Genomic DNA, 24,272 nt, shown 5'->3' on the forward strand with positions numbered 1-24,272 from the left:
TGATTTTTATATTTCGGGATGGATTTTGTTTGTTTTTTTTTAACGCAAAAGATTGTTCAAAATGTATAAGTCTTCGACTACAGTAGGAGCTAGTTTCCGGGAAGCACAAATAAAATTGCTGGATTTTATGACTGCCAGATGATTAAAAAAAAACGTATTTTTTTATTAACTAACTACAGCACTGTTTCTGTCCTGGGCATGTGTTTTTGTCTTTTGCTTTTGCCCTGTCCTAATACAATAACTTGGACAGCAGACATCATTATTCTAGATTTCAAGGCAAGTGTAGGAAAATATAATGAAGTCAAATCTAGGATTGACATCTTAAGATCGGTGCTTAAGATTTTATCGAAAGAAGAGCAAAATATATTACATTTCTAAAAAATTCAGGCTCCATTATTTGTCAATAGAACAAGTGTGGTTTTTTAGAAAATGCTGATAAAATTGTCCAGCCACTTTTAAAAGGTAAGTGCTGTCACTGTAATTTATCGGACAGATATGAATCATGCGGTATTCGTCTCTGTCAAAAAAGATGGCTATGTCACCACATTACCACTCTTTGAACTGCTGATCAGCTCCTGCCCAGACCTCTCCTGTGGTTTTTTTCTTGGGTTCAGTCGTTTTGCAGTAACACTCGAAGATATATAACAAATGAAAGCAAATGATTTCAGTACTCTGAAGTTTGGCGAGTGCCTGGTCCGTCCTAGTTGTTATTATGATTGTCTATCGCTTGTTCTATATCCTTTTTACTATCGTTGTTGCTTTGCACTCTGCGAAGCTGATTAGTCTAGCCAACATCGCTAATGCTGGAATAGTGTCTGACTCTTTGAAGAATTAATGAGAATGTGGCAGATTAATGAACGTGTTCCAATACCGAGTAGTAACTACACAATGATCCACTAACTGGTCTGCCACAGGAGTGTCATAATAATGTTTTGGTTCCACTATAATCTTTATAGGATCACATTAATGGTGTAATTATAATTACACCATTAATGTGTAATTATAATTATATCAATGATAATTATCATTGAAAAGCTAGAATGCTACGTTACATTTCAAGTACTATATGATTAGTTTTTATAATTTTAAACTTATTTTAGCTGTATTCATTCAGTGTGTGTGTGTGTGTGTGTGTGTGTGTGTGTGTGTGTTTCTTTTTCTTTCTCCAGCAGTAATCGAGACAACGATAATGACGTTTTAATAATGGATCGATTATCTAAAAAGCGGATCAGTTTCTGTCAAGTATGCGGAGATAAGGCATCTGGAAGGCATTACGGAGTAGTCAGCTGTGATGGATGTCGTGGGTTCTTTAAGAGAAGCATTCGTCGGAAGATCGAATATGTGTGCAAGAACGGTGGTCACTGCTTGATAGATGTTGTCCGAAGAAACCACTGTCAAGCATGCCGCTTAAAGAAGTGTCTGGAAGCTAATATGAAAAAGGAAGGTAAGATAATCGTTATTTCTAAAAAAAAAATTAGAAAGCGCCCGTATGAGAGAAACGAAAACACGAACGTTATTGAACTTATGAAATTTTATATTCATGTCATAGTTTTCTATGTGTGTGTATGTGTGTAGGAGGTGGGGGAATCATGTAGAAAGGGACTGTATTATTTAATTTAATTAACGGAACTAATATTTTTAACGCTGCTGTCAGTATTATTTAATTGCATACAAAACGAAGACAAAAATGAAACCGAAATTAAGTCACGTGTTTGATCCTAGAAATTTGGCGTTGTGTTCCTTTTTTCAGCTATTACATAACTTACTTTGACGCACACGCTTCGCTCTCTTCCCTCTGCCTTTTAAACATACCCTGCTGGCATTTTAAATTAATTTGGAGACGGTTCACTTTGTCCACACAAAGCCGCCCTTGAAGATGATCGTAAATGAATGCATGCTTTGCCTCATAGTGTCATTTTATATTGTATTCTTTTGATACTGAGACTGACTCACGACAAAATCTGTCTGCAGCAGTTCAAAACCTTTTCGGTTTGCTGCAGTTCAAAATTTTTGTAGGCCTTGTGAGCTGCTTCCAGTAAATTTGCTTCTTCTTTCCCATCAGATTAAGAAATCATTTTCTAGAACATGCCGAGCTGATCCTCTCTTTGTGCAGTATATCTACACATATTTCGGACAATTAAAGAGTGGTCCTGTGCAAAGTGGTCAGTTCGTTGGGGGAGAAGCAAAATTACTGCGCAAGCGAAGTTTTTAATGACAAAGATTGTTCCTCGAAATATTTCAAGTCCTAAACCTTCAAGTCCTTTCAATTCTAAAGGAACTAATGGATTGATTTTAAATCAGTTTTGGCGTACTCCTTAACTTTTCACCATATAGTAAAGATGCTATGACAGGAGAGTGCCACAAGAAATGCAACAGTCACACTTCTAGCATCAAATGCGTGATTTTTTTTTTCCCCTTATGGAAATGCATTTCTGTTTTCAACGAGTGTGTACGTTGATGATACGATGCTCGAGCTAGCAAAACGTATGAATATTTGATTTAGCTATTTACAAGTAGAGGAACTTCGGGTACAATTGCTGTTTTCAAATTTCCTTATCTCCAGTACATTTATTTGTATTCAAAGATTTTCAAAAATCCATTTTTTGGGGGTTAATATGGAATTCTTTTTTCCATCCAAAAATGAGCTATGTGCGTTTATATAAAGTAAACCGGAAAAAAAAAATAAAATAAAAATTATCCTAGAAAAAATAATTAAAGGGTGCTTGCAAAAGTCACACATGTAAACAAGGTTTTCGACACCAGCTATTTCATAATACCTAATACCCTCAACTTAAAATTACGCGTGGCGCCACCAATTGAGAGAGAGAGAGAGAGAGAGAGAGAGAGAGAGAGAGCTTGAAAACTAGGCCTGAAATGAAATCCAGTCTTTGTTCTATAAATAGCCAAGAGCAATTACGGATATGTGGAATACAGTAATGGATACAGGTACAGGTAAGTTGAAAAACTTCCCTGTAAAAAAGTATCAAAATACGGAAAACAAGAAAAAGGATTACTAATTATATGAAGAGCCAAAGGCTTCGATTCGGCGACATGAACTTATTTTAAGTTAAGGGATATTATATCCAATATTGTTTTTTAGCCGAATAAGAAACTCAAAGAGTTTCATGCCGAATTCGGCGATTCTAAGCGTAAGCAAATACCTGGATAGTGCTGCACCTGATCCTTTAAGGTAGTGCAAGCTGAGGCAACTCATAGAAAGGGTGGAGCAAGATCCGATCACTATTCTTGATATTTACCCATAATGTGAACTTAGATCCTGGGAGCTGTATTATTGTTCAACATTATGAGAGAAGGTCACTATCCAGACCGGTTTCGACCTTATGAATAAGTAAAGCCATCTCTAAAAATTCGGACGATCCCTAGGCACTCAATTGTGGGCGAAAGACCGTCCATCTCAGCGTTGGCTCCACTCAGTGATGGCCTTCCACTCACCACCACCACCGTTCATATTCCGAAGAAAAGCTATCACCGACAAAGCCCCTCTCCGGGTCGTGCCGGAAAACGCTTTCCCTAGAGATTCAAATTGCTCCCTTAAGGCAAAAACCTTAAGAGAGCGAACTCATAATATCCCCCAACCGGTTTCGACCTTTACTGAGGTCTCGTCAGTAAGTAGGTAGACCTAGTTAATACCAAGTTTGTAGCGAACAGAACTTACATCCCTTTTATGAGAATTGCCAAGAGGTGTCCTAATAAATTACTAATTATATGAAGAGCCAACGGCTTCAATTCGGCGAAATGAACTTATTTTAAGTTAAGGGATATTATATCCCATATTGTTTCTTAGCCGAATAAGAAAACGGCATGAAACGCTTTGAGTTTCTTATTCGGCTAAGAAACAATATGAGATATAATATCCCTTAACTTAAAATAAGAAAAAGGATGTCTGCTCAAGACGGAAGCTCCAACAACACTAATTCCTCCCAGGCATGGAGGGGATAAAGGAGTCAATGTAATCCGGTAGGGTGCGACAGTTTATTCGCGAGAAACCGTAATATCAGATTGTCTTCTATTACAATCCACTTCGTAACTAGTTTCTTCAAAAAAATAAAATAAAATAAAATTCTCTATGCATGCTACTAAATAGTAATTAAGATAGCACAGTAGCAGGTGCTGTCTTAAAACTTAAGATAGCACCTGTGAGTATTATATAAATGAAAATTACACCTTTGCTTTCTTCTTCTTTTTCCCTTCAGATATTAGGCCTAGTGGCCTGTTACGGAGCTATATTTAACCCCTTCTAAACCGTACCCGTCCCGAGGATAAGGTGACTAACCCTATGCCTCTCGATGTGTCTTATGTCTGTAGCCTGTGTGTTCACGGGGCCGGTTTGCCTGCTTGCGGGAGGAAAAATCCCACATAAACTGGGGTGAAAAACCCTGCAGTCCACGCCCAAGACCTGCTAACTTCGCTAAGTCTGAGAAAGATCCTTAAGCTCCTCACATCGGCGACGGGAACCGAACCCAGGACATTCCTTTCCCAGGCATATGGTTGCGAAGCGTATAGTCACTCGGCTAACCGCGCGGTACACCTTTGCTATTTAAAAAAAAAAAAAAAAAAAAAAAAAAAACGTTTCATCGTTGCTACTAAATTACTACTTTCTACTACCATTCGTTACTACTAAATAATGATCCAACTTCATTTATATATTTAGTTTTTATTTATTTATTTTTTCGAAATTGAAATTTTCTTTCTTATATAGAGAAAACTCTATTGTTTGAATCTTGAAGAATCGATCTGGATTGGTCTTCTTTTAATTATCGAACACACCGCTTATCATCATCATCATTTCATGATATTTACCCTATAGTGGTTAAAAAAGTTCCATGTTTTGTCTCTTGAGTAGAGTTTCTAGACCAGATTAAAAAAAAAAAAGGAATGAAAAAGTAAAAATAGAAAACAAAATTCTTATTCCATCTACGGTTTTAAAATACTAATATGTTTATAACTTTTCGTGGGTGAGAGTCACATAGAAAAAACTATATGAAGTTGTTTTTTTTGACTGCTAGTTGATTTTCTATTCGCAAAAGATGTAGAATTACCATCTCAGATTTCAGTTACCATCCCCTAATTTACAGACAGAACATTGTTTCTACATTAAAGTTTTAAGGTTTCTTTGCGTTATAAAAATGCTCAATCTAATCCTGTTTAAGTAGTTCTAAATTAATTAATTAAAATAAATAAATAAATTATTAAATTAATCATATTAATTAATTAATAGATTGGAAGAGAATACTTGAAAATTTTTTATTTCAATAAAATATTATCTCAAATATAAGTACTACTGCTACTACTAATAATAAATATGTAAGGCTGACATTTATAATTTTAAATAATGTTAGAGGTAAAGTTTGATATTCTCAGAAAGTCATGTGAAGAGTTTATAAAAAAAGGACTTGTTTTGGTCGCTTGACTTGACATCTGTAACAAATATGTCAGAGATGAGAAGTTGCGTCTTTCCATTTAGAAATCTGTCTACAAGAGCCGTGTGCAGCAGACGTTGTGTTTCCTGAACCTGGTCATCCTTGGTCTTGAGATCAATTTTCAGATAAAAAAAAAAAAAAAAGATTGGAAGCGAAAGCATTTAACCTGTAAGAGCAGGAAATACGGAAGGATGCGTGTAAACTTTTTAAGTGTTTAAGATGTGGGCTTTCTACCACGTTTTTGTGACAGTGATTTGTTGCAGAAATCTTTATGAAAGAGCGATACCTGAGAATGCTGTTTTCCAAGAATAAATATTGCCAAAGAAACAGAAAAATACAGTTTTATAAATCATCTAGTTATATTACATTGGATTTTTTCTTTTTTAAAAGAATAATAAATATTATACGAAGTCTTAATATATATGTATTTTTCATGGAATAAAGAGTATTTAAAATTGGGAGAAAATATGAAGTAAGCCCTACTTTGTACAATGATTTGCGCTCTTCTAGTGACTTTAGATTTGTAGGCGTTCTTTTTAATGATGTAAATTAATTCAGCTTCAATTTTTATCACTTTAAACATAATCTCTGAAAATGAAACAATCTAATTCTTTTGATTATTTTTTTTATGACTTTTGGAAGTGAAATCTTCATCTTGGCATGTCAACAGTAGTAATTTTACCGTACATATAGTTTCGCATAGAAAAAATATCATTTATTTTTTTGGAACTCTTCTAATAAAAAATTATTTCAGGAGCTTGATAGACATAAATTAACACCACATGATGCACAAAAATTCCATGGATATTAATGGCATTTTTGGATTCACCTAACAGCTTTTACAACTCATAAAGGGTTAGTCGACTGGTAGAGCCTCTGCTACTAATGGCTCACGCAAAAAGTTAAGCAAGTTTCAGCGCGGTTAGTAGTTGGACGGGAATCAATCGTTCGATGCTGTTGGCACACACTCTCCCTCGATGAGTCTTTGGACTCCCTAGAGGTGTCACATAATAATAATAATAATAATAATAACAATAATAAATACACATTCTCTGCATGTGTGAAGAAGGCACATTTGAACAAATTTTTCGGTAAAATGATTTAGATTTCATTAGAAACTTATCTTAACGATTTCATTACAAAACCGTATTTCTTCCACAGCTGTTCAACTTGAACGCAGTAAGAAGAACTGTAGAGAGCAATATCAAAGTCCTGTATTTAGGCCACCAAATCATGTTTATTGCAGCAAGAATATATTCGCTTTCTGCGGCAGAGAATATGCTGCCAATGCGCCACTTCTGATGTTACCCATAAATGCTTGTTCTTCTTCTTGGAATTATGGAACTCTACAAAGTTCTATGTGTTCTTGTTCTCATTTCACCTCATCCTATGAAAACTGGTTACACCAACAGGGAATCCATCTCGTCTATAAAGATAAAAGAAAGGGTGAGATACTTTTGTATTTGAGTTTTAATTATATTTAATTATGTATATAAGTCACTACTGTTCGGGAAGAAACTATGATACTCTGAACTGACATTTTGTTGCATGTTTCATGTTAATTTCTGGCAATTTGAACTCAGATGCTGAATTTATCGAATTTTAATTTTCAGGAACTGCATTGTGAAGGAATGAGTATCACTCCACTCAAAGCAATTAAATAACGCCTAGATTTGGCTGATTTTCTTGATCTATATAGAGAGAAACAATTTTATATGAGATTGGATAAATGTATAGTCATATAAAAATAAATATTTTTAAATAAATTTCAAATATATATGGGCGCGCACGCACGCACACACACACACACACACACACACACATACACACACACACACACACACACACACTTGTCCACTGCTCTTGCTTCCATCTACGAGTAATATTGGTTAGGGTTAAATACACATTAGCGCCAGTAACATAAATGATGTACGCCATCGCAAACATCTAGATGAGACTTCCTATTCTCGACTGGAACCCAAATATCAACTACAATAATCACAGTCCAGCTTCACTGTCCAAATTACACTCTGCAAGATACGATTACTTTCGCACACAAGGGTGGCACCTGCGCCTTTTTGATACTGATTTTTGATGCCTGTTTCAGAAAATGCCAAACTTAGAATCCTGTGCTTTTGATCTTCCCTTAAGGTTCCTTTCTCCATTCAAAAATATTCATCTGCTGTATTTAATGGATTCCGAAAATGGGACCTCTTCATCTTCTTACACTGATGCTTGAATTTATTTCTTCATATCAGCTATCGAAACGGTAAAGTCTTCTTCCTAGCCTAGGTCACCTTAATATCCACAACTAACTGGTTTCCGTTTTCCAGTCAGATTGACCAAGCTGTAAAGAGATGACCTAACGCAAAACTATCATCAGAAAATCCTAATACTTTGTAAGGACTTACTGCAAAAAAAAAGGAAACAAGTCTGCCGTCAGGCTACCGACCAGTCTCACTCGCCTCATTCCTCTTCCAAATAATAAAGAAAGTCATTAACCGTCAACTTGTCCACTACCTAGTCACCTACCAGTTAATCAGTGACCACCAGTATGGATTTACATCTACGGTCGATCTCTTAGCTTTTATCACCTACCACATGACTTAGGAAGATTTGGAGAAACGTGATGTTGCTTTTGACATTTCCAGAGGATTTGACTGTATCTGGCATCAAGACATGCTCAATAAATTGCATCCTTCGGTCTACCTTACATTCTCTGTAAGTGGGTAGCCAGCTTTCTCTCTGGTCGTTATTGTGTGCTTCGGTGGATAGTTTCCTCTATAATTTCTTCTCTTCCAGCTTCTCCATCAATGTAGGTATGCCTCACATCTATGTTCTATCGCCTATCCTCTTTATCCTATATAAATAATCTACTCTTAATCACCAACAATCCAATCCTCAGTTTTGCGAAGATAGTACACTCCATTCTTCCTATTGATTCAACATGCAGTGAACAAACATCCCAAGCTTTAAGACAGTCTGCAACACTAATCTCTATACTAGCCTTCAATGAAATGCGGATAACCTTGTCACTTTTAAAACTACAAAAACGTCGTCTTGGACTTCTTTTTTTTGGCAAAGGGATTTCAGTAAATAAACTCTTATACTCAATACCTGAATCACCAGAGAGAATCAAATCTCTCTTTCTCTTATTGAAGATCTAATTCTCTCTGGAATCAGACAATTGGCATGAACACATCACAATCAATATCTTCCTCAGCCTCTAAAAGCTAGGGGTTATTTTCCTCTCAACACGCTACCCCCCCCCCCCCCCCACACACACACCATCCAGCTACTAACTCTGTACAAATTCCAAATTCATCCATTCTTGGAATACTGTTCAGATGTTTGGGATGAGCATCTAAAATCTCCCAAAAATTCTTGATGCTGTCTAAAGGAAAGCAATTTGGCCGAAAAGTCATCCCTTCCTCCCTCACAGACTTAATTTAATCTCTGTATCTTTCCTATAGATACCTCTATGAACACTGCTCCACTCATCTGTCATTCATTATTTCTTCGCTTTCTATTGAGCTGTTAAAACACGAGCAAGAGCTACTCGGAATCGGTTTTCACTTCATTTGCGACTGTTGCTCCTTTACTTCTTATATAGTTCGCCCACCGATTTGAGGTCCCTCGAAACTACTGCGCATGTCAGAAAAAGGAGAATCCATTCCGATAATAGGGTAATCAGTCTGTCTTCTGGGAGGTAATAATAAACAAACTGAGTTTGTTTATTATTACAGGTCGGAAAATTTAGCTTTTCTTTTACGAACATTGTTGTTTTTAAAGTGTAACTATTTTGCTTGTATAACAGTTGGAAAAATGTACGTAGAGTGTTAATACGTGCAAATACTACGTTCTACATAAAACAATGTCACTTCGCTCCATGATAAGTTTCCTTTTATTCTGGGACTTTTTAAAACAAAATCCGATTTCATGAAGTATTTTCCTTAAAGTTTCTCTCTTCCAAGGAAAATTAATTTTTTCTTTAAGCACAGGTATCAATTTCGGAACAGTTGGCACTCTTTTCTCGAATACGTAAAATTCGTGAATAGCTCTTCTTATAACGTCTACATCAAAATCATTCAAAGCTACGGTTTCGACGGTTTTCTTTACTCTGGCGCTTTTTTTTTTTTTTTAGGAGATTTTAATTTTGGCTTACCTTCACCTTTTGATTCCCTACGAATTCTTTTAACAGTCGATCCCGATACGCCCGCAATTGCACTTGCACGTTTTATGACTTGAGAAAGGGGAACAAGAAGACGGCCTTCTGACGATTCTTTTTCGCAGAATGTCAGCACATTATTCAATATTCTTTTGCAAGAGCTACTGAAACGTGTAACGATAGAACTTGTTGACTGTACTGGATCCATCATACAAATTAATAATAAAAAAATAATGCAAAAAGAGAACAACAAAAATCAAGCTAGTACTAGTACAGCGACAGACAAGAAAGCACGTGATTTCGCATGTTGGCGACCAATTCGTACCTCCTTCATTTCTTTCTCCCCTTCAGCATGAATCGACTATTCTTGGCACAAATCCAACAAGGGATCTAGAAATGGTGGGCGAACTTTTTTATATTCCATCTACCTCTGTCATCTGAAACAGCCTTCCTCACGAAGCATTCCTAACGATCTTCATCTCTTCAAGAAAAATGTCAATTGACTTTAAGAAATGAAAAGGAGGTGTTAGAAGATTCATTTTTTTTTAATTTTATAGTTTAAAAATATTAAGAATTTTTATAATTTGCACAATATATTTCTAAAGCTTTAAATATATTTAGATTTAAATATATTTAAATATATTTCAAATGTTTGAAAAAAGTAAAAGAAAAAAGAAAACTGCGCTATATCTGTTGATTAAGTACAGTAGTAATAATTACGAATTTTTGATCCGAGATTGAAACAGGAAAATCTTAAAAGAACTGTCCCTGTCTTTGAAACAAGAAAATCTTAAATTTAGCAACAACAACTGTGATCGTATTATTATCGTATATTTCGTCTCGTATAGATAAAATGGAAAAAATTTTCATGACATTACAGTTAATTAAAAAAAAATTTTTTAATTAATTTCAGCTTATGAACAGGACAAGTCCTCTATTTCTTTGATTTCGCCAGTAGTTTAAGACAAAGCAATTTAACTATCCGGTAAGACAAAAGACTCGGTTAGCATAGTTAATTCAAAGCGATGTTTTTAATATGCAGGAAATGAGATCTGCCACATTGCAAGTCGAGACTTGTGTGTCATTCATTAGTGGTATTTATTCCATATGAAAACTAATGAAAGGAGGCCGCAATAGAAAAAAAAAGAGAAAAACAATCGCAATTTCGTTGGAAAGTAATATTTTTTGTTTTTTATTCCTTAATTTTTTGTGTTCTTTGTGTTTTAAAGCAAATCATTGCGCCAAGTTCTTTCTTCAAAACTGTTCCCTCCAGTTACTGAATAAACAGCAAATGGCATTTTCACGTCCAAAATTTCATTTATATTTCATTACAAAGTACAGTACCGACTCCTTAATGCTCAGTGACTTCGAGTGGGATATGTTTGTGTAGTTTGTCTAGATTTGAATAGGTACTTTCCCCATTTAAAAGGTGCTATTTACACCAAAGTGCACAATACTGGCGCGCGAATTAATCCAATACTTAAATTTCAGTTCTTTTTAAGAAATATAAATGCTTATATAGTAATAAACATAAGAATTTCTTGCTCTCTTTTATAAAAGAGCACAGCATGCTTTTATAGCAAATGTAACCCTAGCAGGCCAAATTAGCTACCATTAGCAGTACTCTCTAATGTGGGTATGATTACATTTTTTTAAATTTCATAAAGTGTATGAGTTTTTTTTTTAGAGAATATCTTAGGAATGATGCCTAAAAGTGTTGCATCTATCAACAATAATTAATAATTTAAATAACTGAAACTAATATTTTTTTTTTTTGCTCGCACGCGAGAGAATCCTCCCCCCCCCCCACTTGTGTAACTGATCAGTTAACTGAAACAAAGCAGGGAGGGAATGCAACTTTTAGCAATCTCCATATAAACATGTCAATTCATTGTTTTCCTTTGCTTTTTATTTTTCAATTTTTAAATAATAGAATTTATTTTGAACTGTGAATATTTGACTTATATATATAATCGCCGTTGTAAAAATGAAACACGATTTCGATATGAATTAAACATATTTCACTTTTGCACATTGTGATTCCATTTTACTTATTATTCTAACAAACGAAATATTTCTACTTACAGAGCTTTGTGCAGTTAATACTTCACAGTCTTCAGCATATGTGGAAAGTAGAAGTAAAATTTTTATACACAGCTCAATGCTTGAAATTCAGAAAATCTCTTTGAGACTACTGATGAGCGCTATTAAATGGTTAAACATCATAACATCTGTGGATCACTTACACATCAACGAACAACTGTTCATTGCCGATGCAGTATGGAGCAGCTTATTTATTTTAGAGGTTATCTATGGTGGACTGTTAAACAACGAAGGTATGTTTCTTTTATATTTATTGAAAAAAAAAGTTATAAATGGTTGTTTAAAGTACATTGTGTTCTGTACCGGCAGTAGCAAATCCGAGTTCCCAAATGATGGGTCCTAATATTAGATAATTTTATATTTGTAGGTATTAGGAATACATATTAAAATTATATAACAGATTTATTGATTATATTTTTACAAAAACTCTTCTAATTATAAAGAAAATCTTCTTGTTTTTTTTTTATTCAGCAAGATCTTTCAAAATATTATCAAATTTTAAATTTCTTCCTTCTGGGCTTGATTGCACCCAATCGGTCCATTTGACTTAAGGCGTTCCCTGACTGTTTATTATTCATTAAGTTTAATTTTTGTAACATAGCTGTTTCAGAAAAGCAGTGTGATATCATTAAATTAAACCGATATGACAAATAATATTGAAATGCATTACGTAAATATAATTAAGGACTTTTTATCTGTTGTGAACATTAAACAATATTGACATTTGGCTCTTAAAAAAATTGTGTTATTAATAAATAAATAAATCTTAGAATATTGATGCCTAGCTCTCTCTCTCTCTCTCTCTCTCTCTCTCTCTGTAAATATATAAATCCGCATGAAGTAATCCTTCATGTAAGTTAACTCAGAAATCTATGTAAGTACTTCAGAAGTCTGCTTTAATACTATATTTCTGATTGGTAATATATGGAATTCGTTACTTGAATCATACTTGTCAACTGTAAACAGCGTCTACAAGTCAACTTCGTTATTTTATTTTAAATGAAGGAATGCATAGCTATATTAGTCGCTTCAGAATTTTATGTTCATTCGGTACCTTTATTAAAACAGTGTTGTAAATACAAATTAGAATTCAACTGAGCGTTCATTCGTACTTTTCATTATTATTATTATTATTATTATTATTATTATTATTACACTGAGTTAGCTTTGCATTAGGAACACCCACCAAATAAGGCGCTGGTCCACCTCTTTGTGCAGTCAGGGCTCACAGACGCAGAACAGATTCTACAAGTTGTCGAACATCCTCATGTGTAACTTAACCCACGTCCTTTGCAGCCATTCCGTCAATTTACGGTCATTCCATAGAGGAGGAACAGCAGTTCTCAAACCCTATTCCTGCATACCCCACACACACATTCAATTGGGTTAGAGTCAGGGGAGTTTGGGGGGTCAAGGCAATGTGATGAATTCATTCCCGTGTTCCTCCAACCACTCAGTAATTGTACGAGCCTGATGACAAGGTGCGTTGTCCTGTTGAAAGATGGCACTGTGATCGAGGTAGACCTTCTGCAGATATGAATGGAGATGGTCGGCTAACAGGTCCCCTCTAGCATCCACCATTCAGTGTTTGTGGGATGATAACCAACAGACCTAGGGGTACCAGGAAGAAGCCCCCACCCAGACCATAACACCACCTCCATCGGCCTATTGAACCACATCTGTGCAACCAGGAGATAGGGCTTCATGCTGTTTACGCCACATGCGAAAGATGTATTCCGTTTTCTGCTTTACCATCAACATGGTAAAGCAGGAAACGGGACTCATCATTCCAGCCCAGATGACCTTTTTTTCCATCTGTCGAGTACCATCGTTCCTCAGCCCATGCGACGCGTTGTTTGAGATGCCTAACCGTCATCATGGGTACCCTTGTTGGTCTCCGGCTGTAGAACCCCTGGTGAAGCAAGGTCGAAATGCCCTGCTGTTGTGGTGATGAGTGACAGTTGTGTGACTTTCACGTCGTTGCTGAGATACCAGTCGTGACACCCAACGCTCACTTCTAGGATCACCCACGCGTGACTGACCAATGTAAACTCTTCTGTTCATGGTTAATCCTGGTACACCCTACGAAATACTGGCACCTACCCTCCGGACCCCAACTATCTGCCCGCGGTCAAACTGGCTTATGTCGCCACGTTTCCCTATCTCTGGAAAATGTTTACTGATTATGTACAGTGGATGGTGTGCCCATTTATAATAGCCGCACGGGACGTTAATATCACTTGGTACTTTGTCAGTGCGCCGAATATGTAAATCGCGGAGGTGTTCCTAATGCAAAGCTAACTCAGTGTATTATTATTCAAGCACGTACCAACAAACAGTAAAACCAACACCTGGCTTGTGACCACTATAGGAACACAACCATGAAACCACCACCCTCTGTCATCTATTATCTTCCTCAGATAAGCTCTGCTAAGCTTCGAGGAAGAAAATTACTAACTTGCAAGAATCTGTTATACACACTTGTAATGCGTTATAAATATTATATACATATAATTACTACAGCAACTATGTATGCAATTCATCTGAGACATAAAAAAAAATTCTGTATAATCCTTATTGTAAATACTGTAAATATTATTTTTGTATGTAACTTATACTGAGACATAATAAAATGTAAAAAAAAAAAAATAAAAATAATAAAAAAAAATTATTATTATTATTATTATTATTATTATTATGTATATTCTAAAATCAAAAATTCTGTATAATCCTTATTGTAAATACTGTAAATATTATTAATGTATGTAACTTATACTGAGACATAATAAATTGTTTAAAAAAATTATTATTATTATTATTATTATTATTATTATTATTATTATTATTATTATTATTACAAACTTTCAGAGAGTCAGGGACTCATTGAAGGAGGTCACATATCACCTACACCTTTTCTTTAATTCATTCATACTATCTACACTCATTCCCTCCAAAGGTAAGCAATTTCCATCATGCACCGCTCGATGAGCGAAGAATGTAGCTCTCAAGTTCCATGGATGCTCTCGTCGTCTCTTCGTTCGTCATAAAATAAAAAGTTCTCTCTCTTGTAATCCTAAATGACCATTTCAGACATTTGTAGGTCTTTATCATATCATCCTTCTTTCTCCTGTTTGCTAGCGCCTGCAGTCCATACATTCTCAATCTATCTTCATAATCCACATCTCACAATTCCGATATTATCTTTAAGCCTCTCCTTTAAGTCCTATCCATTTTCTCGGCATCAACTAGGAGATTAGATCTGCGCACAGCATTCCAGGTGAGATTATTTCAAAGCCTTGTAAAGTGGTGCAATGACTTCCTTAACCTTGCATGTCAACGTTCTTCGCGGCATTACAGTTATCCTCAATGATAGCTTTTCAATCTTTGTATAGCCTCTGAACTTCGGCTTGGTATCTACCGAATCACCAAGATTCCTAGATTGATCTGTTTCTTCTAGCATAATCCCATCAATATAATATGCCATTAGATATCTCATCATACTATAGTGCATAACTTTATATTTGCTATGAAGATGATGGTATGTGTCACCTGACTGTAGTGCAATCATTCATCTAACAGCAGTAGCAGTAATTGATGTAAATGGCATTCCTGGGAACTGATAGTTTATGTTATTTTCTCACAGCATGCGACATGCATCAGTAAAGTATTCGTCATCACATTCTTCTGTATACACTACTATACTGAGATGTAGGAAAATCAAGCACTCATCGTGGTAGGAGATGAGCGAAATCTATATTACTTATACACTTTAGGCTGTTATTCTATATGTCACTTCAACTGCAACTTAAATGAGTTCACCCATACCTCATTAAGAGTCCAAAATACTGTCCGGTTGCTTTACCTTAGTTGCCAACTGGACAAACGTTTTATAGCAACGCATAAATTGTGAACTGATCATCATTCACTACTATGTTCACAGCATCAGATATGTGGTCCATCATAAGACACTGCTCATAGTGTCCGATATCTCAAGTTTTCCCAAATGTGGTGTATGTGATGCAGAAATGGTCACCTTTACATACAACCAGTTTAAAAGAAACTTTGCCTATTCATATTCTGTTGATGCAGTTGCCTAATTACATGGTTACATCGGCGAACATTGTCGAGATTCCCTCGTGAGGAATCATCTCTGCTATCTTCATTATTCTTCTGTTATCATTGTATTTATTCACAATGGAAAATTTCTCTTTATATTAATTAACATATCAACATTTTATGATGCTCAATAAATTTGTAATGGAGAAATTATTTTTATCTATAACTGTGGTTCAACGCATTTTGTCGGCAAACTATATATTTGGGCGGCTTATTAGATGCAAATATAAAGATGCAAATTATGATACATTAATAGTTTATTTATATGTATGTAACAGTAATGAATTTAATTTATATTTTTAAATATGAAAGAATTTATTTTATCAATAATTTACAACATTTTTAATGGCAACTAATTTTGAATTTCATTTTACTTCGAGCTGTTGTCCAAACATTGTTCTCTGAAACCTATCAAGAAAGGCGTCCTGTATTAAATTACTGTCTGCAAAATGTTCTAGCAGTGATGGCTCAGATGACTTACTTACAAGTGGATTATGTAGAATTTTGCTTTATAAGAATCTTATCTGTCTTGACATCCAGTAAGTATATTTTTATTCGTATTCACTACCATATTTATACAGAGACAGCCCACAGTATCAGGTTATGAAAACCTCCAAATATCTGTTTGTTGTTAAATAAACATATAAATAAATCTTCGAACGTCCTCTTCATTAACTTAACTTTTATTTTTGGAATAAAAGTTAAGTTAATGAATTTTTTTGGAATAATAACTTTTTTTGGAAATCGATAGATAGGCGGTCTCTGCTTTTTACTATTGCATTTGACATGAATCGATATTTGAAAATTATTATTAACTTTAAAATTATAATAAATTTATAAAGGCTAGAACAGTAAATTTTACTGAATATTAAGTCTGAATAAGTCAGCATAAATTTATAAATAAAGAATATATGTTGCACATAGTAATATGTATTTCTTATTTAAGAAATGAAGTGTATAGATTGAACAGGACTCGATTTAAGTGTTGGCGTTCATGTGCCAATGAGTGCTAAAACATAAATCCCGCTTGTTCAACAATTTGATCATTTGCTTGTGTGTGTGTGTGTGTGTGTGTGTGTGTGTGTGTGTGTGTGTGTGTGTGTAGGGAATATAAGAAAATCCATGTAGTCCGTGCATGTATTTTCATAGACTACTTTTTTTTTCTCCGACGAAATCACTGTTAATGGGTTATTAACATTAGTGATTTGTCATAACTTATGTAAAATGTCATTTTTTTTCCTCATATTGATCCTGGTTTTCGATTTATAATTTTATGAACGAAACTGATTTTTGGTTATTCTTTATTATGATAGTTTCTTAAATTTTAGGTACAGTAATTCTTACAAGCATCATAATTAAAAAAAAAAAAAAACGCACCAACTACTTAAAATTACCAAAAATATTTGAAAAAGGCCTGCGTATCATTATGGTTAATTTCGGGACATTTAGAGGCTTAAGAGAAACTAGAGGAAAGATGGTAACCAGTTCGATATTACAGTTTACATGGAAAGAACCGTACAGAAAGGGCGTAAGGTAGAGAGAGAGAGAGAGAGAGAGAGAGAGAGAGAAAGGCATCAATTTGAATTCCTCTTTTCTGGGTAGCCATCAGATGTTTTCTGGAGATGGTTTTTGTTCGCCATCTCACGTATACATTCAATGGTCTAAAATTCTTCTTAAAAGTGAAAAGGATACGAAGGTTTTGAGAGATTGGGGAGACTATGGATGTGATGTAGTGTGTGCGTGTGTGTGTGTGCGCGCGCGCTCACGCACACACATACACACACTAAGAAAAGCTAGAGACATAAGTGAATCCAAGAAGACAGGTGATTTTGTGTGAAAATCTGCATTATCCAACGTGATGGACAGTAAAGGGTATTCTTTCATGCTCGAACTGAGACGGACGTGTTTTGGTAGCATTGAAGATGGCTAGGTTAGACACACCCATTGTAATTTGGTATATGAAGATCGTTATTTAAAGTATCGGTTATAGAGGATCTTGACGATTGGAATGTCTGAGTACTACAAAGTGTACCAAATGAAGAAGAAGGAGAATGGAGTGTACTGTCATCAGCAGAACTGAATAGGATTTAAGGTCAGTGAGAAAAGTTCATTTGGATATAGGGAAAAAATCAGGGGTATAAGTACAGAGCACTACGGTAAGTGGCGAAATGTAAACAGAGGATGCCATCTACTGTAACACGTAGCAAACAAACTAAAGGGTAAGCTGATGATCCAAGTGAATATGTCGGAAAACAGATCATAGGATGGTTTGGTGAGTAGGCCTTTATGCCAGCTCGATCAAATCTCCAGAAAATGTCACCAGAGACTATACAAGTTTCTAGAAACCTTTCCATGATTTCTTATCAAAGTGGATAAACATTAACCTTGAATACATTAACCTTACAAAAAAAAGTTGAATGATATTATCTCGCTTCTCAGTTGCAATAGCATCCTTAAGCCAGTCCCATTGTTTCCATCTTTCTATTCCTATATATACATATATCTTAAGAGAAGTGCCATAAAATTATTTACCCACAAGATTCCTTGCTGTTCGGTAGAACGTCGGTGATTTTTGATACTTTTGTGCTAAGTTGACAATGAAATAGTGAAATCAGTTTTAAAAATTTATTAATATGACATGTATTTTCTTTATATTCTAGAAATGAATTTTGAAGATGGACTTCAACAGGATATACATAACCCGACTCAGCTGTTAATTTCCGAATATATTTCCTATACTCCATGTATCTCCACTGTTCGATTCCATCAACTTATTGAAATCATGGTGAAAGTACGTCAAATATCATCGAAGACTGTAGAAGAAATATTTTTCAAGAAGATAACTGAGGAAGGCAGATCTCTTAAAGGCATCATTCATACGTTTTTATGTCAGACTAGCAAGTTTCAGTTTACAGTATAGACGGCGCTAAATAGCTCAGTAAGGAAGCTAAAGTAGTCAATTTAAATATAATATAGCATAAGGTAGTGATTATAATACCTGTGGTTTGTTAAAGTTTCCTGATTAATGTCATCCGTAGCTTGTTGACAAACACAATTAAAGAGTAAGTTTGAAACGAATATTCACGTAGTTGATTCATTTAATACATTAAAATTCACTTGATTCATTTAATACCTAAAACAGTAAATTTTTCACTTGATAACTCAGGATTACAATTACATGAGATGATGTAACGTGAGTTGCATTTGCACTTTTAAACAACTCAAACACAATTTGGAACTGTCAGTTATAATTTCATGAATGTACAACGGTTATGCTTTATAAAATATTACATTTTTAACTATAATAAGCGTATTCATTTTCCGTAAAGATGACCATTGCCTTTTGAGTAAAAATGTAACATAAAGATATGCCTGATCTGTTTAATACATCGTAACTTTTATTGTCTCTTTTGATATATCAGTGGATTTAATTAAATCCTATGAAAATCGTCGATGGTTAGACGCAGAAGGTCTCCAGTGGCATAAAGTACTATAGGACGTTACCTAATATATCGAGTTGATTCCCTCACATTTCGCAATCCGGTAACAGGACAACAATCAAATTATACCAAAAGTAAAACATTTCTTCTATGCAATAATAATCTGATGTACGTGTGGTGCCACGCAGTGGCAACGAAGTGTAATACTGCACTGGTGAAACAGTATCATTGTAAGTAATCACTCTAGTCATAACTAGTGAAGTTTACGAAATTAAATTATGTGATTACTGTGGTATAAATGACTTCCTTTGAGAAAACGACTAAGATAGTATACTGATAAGAGTAAAAAGTTAGGAAGTTAACAAAATAAATAAATATCTGAGATCCATAAATTATTGAGCCGACATCCAAATTGTTCTCCAACTGCACTAGTCCTGTGTTTTGTACTTCCGATTGTTTCCCCTCTGGATCTATAACCTTATGTATTCCGAATTCTAAATCTATCCTCCATACGAAAAAACAAACATAGATTAGATGTCCTTTTTTGTTGCAAACATGAACTAGACTATTCGTCTACTTTATGAATGTTTATTCATTCCAGAGATAGTACAAAAATCCAGTTATTGTCTTGCACTTAACAGCTGGATCTTTGCAAAGTGAAATACATATAATCATTCTGTATTTCCTTGAGGATAGTTTGAGTCGATAAGACCTCGGCTGACTGCAGTATTCCTGTTAGAGTCACTCTAAGAACTGAATGTCATTCATTTTGTTTTATTTAAGTATTGTTAAATTTTTGCAATACTATAATTGCCGTAAATCTTGAGATTGTTTTGTCACCAATAATAAATGTTTACTGGAGATCAGACATATCATCTTTTTCCTGTTTTGAAATGCAGCGTTGATATTTAGTTTTCTATGCTTTATTTAAGACATCAGGGATATATTACAATTATATACTTGAATATACCCGAATTGTTGTCATTGGAGTGATCCCCTAATTTGCATGGAATTTCGTTGAAGCATTTTGAAATAAATAGTCGAAAGCCTTTCTAATTTCATTGCAGATCATGCATATAATTCATAGCTTGTAATGTCATTGAACGTACTAGATATGGAAGAATATGCTATGGTGAGTGATTTTATCCGACTTATTTGTAACTTTGCGAAGTATTGTGCAAGATGTTGTGCACGATACAACAACAACAACACGATACAACAAAAGAGCCACGCTGATTGTTACCTAGTCCAGGAATTATCTACTTTTTCTTGAAGTTCTGTTCCAAAAATTTCGAATAGATTTATTTCCAATTTTCTTAAATTAAAGTAAATTAATTGGCCTGTGGAAATGACGTTTGCGTCTATAGCACTGGGCGACCCGAAGAAAGAGCGCCGTAAGTTCCATTCTAGTCGTCAACTAGAGGAACGTTTTTCGACCAGTTCCCGAGTTAGTCGATCTCTGGCATGGGCAAAGATAATTTTTACTCACGCCCAAACTGTTCCCTTTGGGGAATTAAGAGAGTTAGAGGATTTATTATTTTATTTAAATTAAATTAATTTACTTTAAATTGTTTAATTTAAAAATCGATGAAACAGTTGCATGTTGGCTGTAGTTGTCTATACTTGGATTGCACTTTAGATTGAACAAGAAGATATAAAACACCATTTGCTACCATTCTCAAACAAAGAATAAAATAAAACGTAACACCCGAAAATGTTAACTCCTGTAGCATAGACGATTGCATTATAAAAATTGGAAACTTTTTAATAGCTGATTTTAAACAGTTATAAATGATGCGTTACGAAAAAAAAAAAAAAAATACCATACGCTCGGCAATGGATACTGATTGTGAGAAACTAATTGTGGATTTGTAAAAGTGAACAGAGTACCCCCACACACAACCAACAAACTGTGGATTTGAATTATACCGCACGCATAAATGCTGTGAATGTCTTTAGATTAGATCAGTTTCATCATCTGATGTGAGATCATCACTCCCTTCCTCCCCCTTATTGGAGATCTAAAGCGGCCTGAAAAGTCCCATATTTGGTTCTGCAGAGTAGGTTTCCGATTATATAACCCTTAGGCCACTCACAGTAAGTAATATTAAAAGTCCTATAAATTTACAATACTTTAATTTCTCCTTAATTTGCATAGTAAATTTAAGAGATTAAATAAAAATTGTAAATATAAAAACCCTTAAACGTATGTATCAAATTATATTCGGGTTTTTCATTTCATTCTTTCACTTTCTTAACTCACGATTCGATCCAGAAATGTCTAGAGATGTAATTTTAGACCCGTAATCTCATATTACATCTTGAACCTGTTGAACGGTAGACAATCACTCGATTTTTCAGTGTGACCAAAATTTCGGAGGTTATATCAGTCAACTTCTTTATAACGACAATTAGCTCTCAGTCATAGTTATGAAAAATAAACTAAACAGAAATTGAGTTTTACTGCTTAACTCTGAAAGCACACACACGCGTGTATGTGTGTGTGTGTGTGTGTGAGAGAGAGAGACTAAATGTTTCCCGCTCGATTAATATTACTACATTCTTTTTCTCTTTTACTTCATTCTCAAAAACGACAGTAAAAATACTAAATACTTCGCCTTCTAAGAAAGACGAACAAATCCACAATGAAAAATAAAATAATAATAGTATAAAGTATCTCTTTGACGAACAATGAGTTCGTCAAAGTTGTGTTTGTTTATGTTTTATTCATTTAAAATTTTCCAATTAAAATATAAATAAAAGGGCGTTCCTTTCTAAGATTCACGTTGAAAATATTAGTAAAGGAACCCATTCTGAAATAAAATTGATTTATATTTAAATATATTTCATTACACGCAGTCAAATACACATGCCAACCATTGAATTAGAAACCTTTATGCAGATGTACCTCACCTAAGTCGTGTATATGCAAAATACTCAGTCACGGGCGTCACTACGTTTTCTAGGCAACTACAGTATTTGAGAATGCTGCTAGTCAGTAATCGTGTTGATCAAAATGAGAAAAACAAAGGATCGTTCAGAGTTCGCTAAAGAGCTTATTGTGGGTGCCCGTCTGGCTGGCGCCACGATTTTGAAAACAGTAGAGCTGACTGGTTTCTCAGAAAGTGAGATATCCATGGTGTTTAATCAGTAGAAAAATAACCCACATTGCTTGTTTAATACTTTCATTGCCAAGCTGAAAATTGGAATTTCGTGTGGTGGCCAATTTTTTTTTATTTTTATTTTTATTTTTTAGTTAGCGATAACGCGTGATCGGCCGTTTGGTGAGAACTCGCATCATGCGTATCGTTCATTGCCAAGCTGAAAATTGGAATTTCGTGTGGTGGCCAATTTTTTTAATTTTTTTTTTTATTTAGTTAGCGACGTCAACGCGATAACGAGTGATCGGCCGTTTGGTGAGAACTCGCATCGCGCGATATCGCGTGATTGACAATGAACATGTTAAGAGGCGTAACTGCGGTCCCAAGACAATCTCTCCGGAACGAGAATGCCGTCTTCTGTAAAGACTTGCACAGTCAAAGACCGAAGCATCTAATGAAGTCTGTTCCCGACCCATATATCTCACCGGACTATTCGCAGGGAACTGAAGAGAATCGGTATTGGTTTTTGCATGCCTATACCGAAACCACTAATTTCTGCGAAGTTTCTAATTCAGTGGCCAGTATGTGTATAATTATTTGTTATACTTAAATTGTACGATTCCCATGAATATTATTTACACATGATATGGAAATGTTTTAAATATATAATGTATTGATTGTGCTTTGTTGAATTAGCTAATAAGATTTTTTTTAAAAAAATATACTTCTTCAACCATAACTATACTGGTAATGGAACCCAGACTAATTGCTCGCGGTCCTGCTATACTACTCAAAAGAAAAACTTCCAATTTTTCAAGTAGACAACTGATATTGAGAAGGGTGAAATTCTATTGGAACCTTTTTCATGAAAACTAGGATATATTTTCAATATAGGGCGTCTCGAATATAAACAGAGATGGCCAAGTTATTTTAAATATATATTAATTGCATTAATACTATGTATGTTAATCTCAGGTTTTTTGAAATAAAGCACATAATCGATATCGGCTGAGTTATACGGTGTCTTGATATATACAGAAACTTAAAACAGTTCGTAGTAAAGAATTAACATCTAATATGGAGATATTGTCACTATGTAATTTTCATGCTGAACGTGATTGCTTTATATTTGGTTACGATAAAAACACTTTAGTGAAGCTCTTTTTGCAATACGTTATTCTACTTATTTAAAAATTTGTTAATAAAATTCAAGTAAAATTTAGAACTTTTATCCAAAAATATTACTTTTTTTTTGTGTTGAAAAGGCAAAGTAAAATAACGTATTTCTGACATAAAATACAAATTAATTCTCAAAAAGCATTTGGAAACCATTCTAAATTAATTCATAGTTTAAACCAGAGTATATGGAAAGAATAAAATAACTACATCCTCCAATTTTAATTCCACAAAGGGAGAAGACGAGCTTCTTTAGGCGTAACTATCTTTTTGGATAACCAAGACTTTCTGGAAGGAGAGTATGGCAGACAGCTACTGCTAACTCCTTACCTTAAGCCATAATACTCATATTATAGTCTATAATAGTATGCATTCTGTGGTTGATGTTTGCACCCACATCCCAGCCGCTGTGAGTGCAAACATCATTTCCATAGGGTTACACAAGCATTAATCAAAGAAAGCTCCTTGTACATGTAATCAAATTCGAACCATTCTATGAAATCATGCGTATAAGCACATGATTTACACAAAGTTACAGAACTGGCATTCATTTCAACAGCTTTCATCTGTCACCTGATTATCTTTGAAATAGCTAGATTGCAGATCAGGCAGGTCGATATGCCTGATTGGACTTTTGCAACTGCTGAACGATTACTTCAGTGTGTGTAAATGTTTATCGAAGAGGGAATCGCATCATCGAGTCAGTGCCATCTCATGAAAAAGTGAA

The 24,272-nt window shown here is 34.7% G+C and overlaps 1 protein-coding gene across 1 annotated transcript; it reads left to right on the plus strand.

Annotated features, from left to right (window-relative positions):
* The first annotated feature begins 1,203 nt into the window (after nucleotides 1-1,203).
* Nucleotides 1,204-18,748, plus strand: LOC150100403 (nuclear receptor subfamily 2 group F member 5-like). Its single transcript, XM_090402649.1, has 3 exons — nucleotides 1,204-1,444; nucleotides 11,697-11,945; nucleotides 18,489-18,748. The coding sequence occupies exons 1-3, from the start codon at nucleotides 1,204-1,206 to the stop codon at nucleotides 18,746-18,748; spliced, it is 750 nt and encodes a 249-aa protein (XP_090258775.1).
* The last annotated feature ends 5,524 nt before the right edge of the window (nucleotides 18,749-24,272 follow it).

This window comes from Typopeltis vanoorti, chromosome 13, assembly GCF_054136105.1.
Source record: "Typopeltis vanoorti isolate ZY-2024b chromosome 13, IOZ_Tvanoo_1.0, whole genome shotgun sequence".
Classification (NCBI taxonomy): domain Eukaryota; kingdom Metazoa; phylum Arthropoda; class Arachnida; order Uropygi; family Thelyphonidae; genus Typopeltis; species Typopeltis vanoorti.

What these genes read in the sequence shown, in the direction of transcription:
- LOC150100403 (XM_090402649.1), top strand. Translation starts at nt 1,204, where the DNA reads ATGGATCGATTATCTAAAAAGCGGATCAGTTTCTGTCAAGTATGCGGA. An exon ending in AGCTAATATGAAAAAGGAAG is followed by an intron (nt 1,445 to 11,696) that starts GTAAGATAATCG and finishes TTCTACTTACAG; the next exon opens with AGCTTTGTGCAGTTAATACT. An exon ending in TGGACTGTTAAACAACGAAG is followed by an intron (nt 11,946 to 18,488) that starts GTATGTTTCTTT and finishes TTTATATTCTAG; the next exon opens with AAATGAATTTTGAAGATGGA.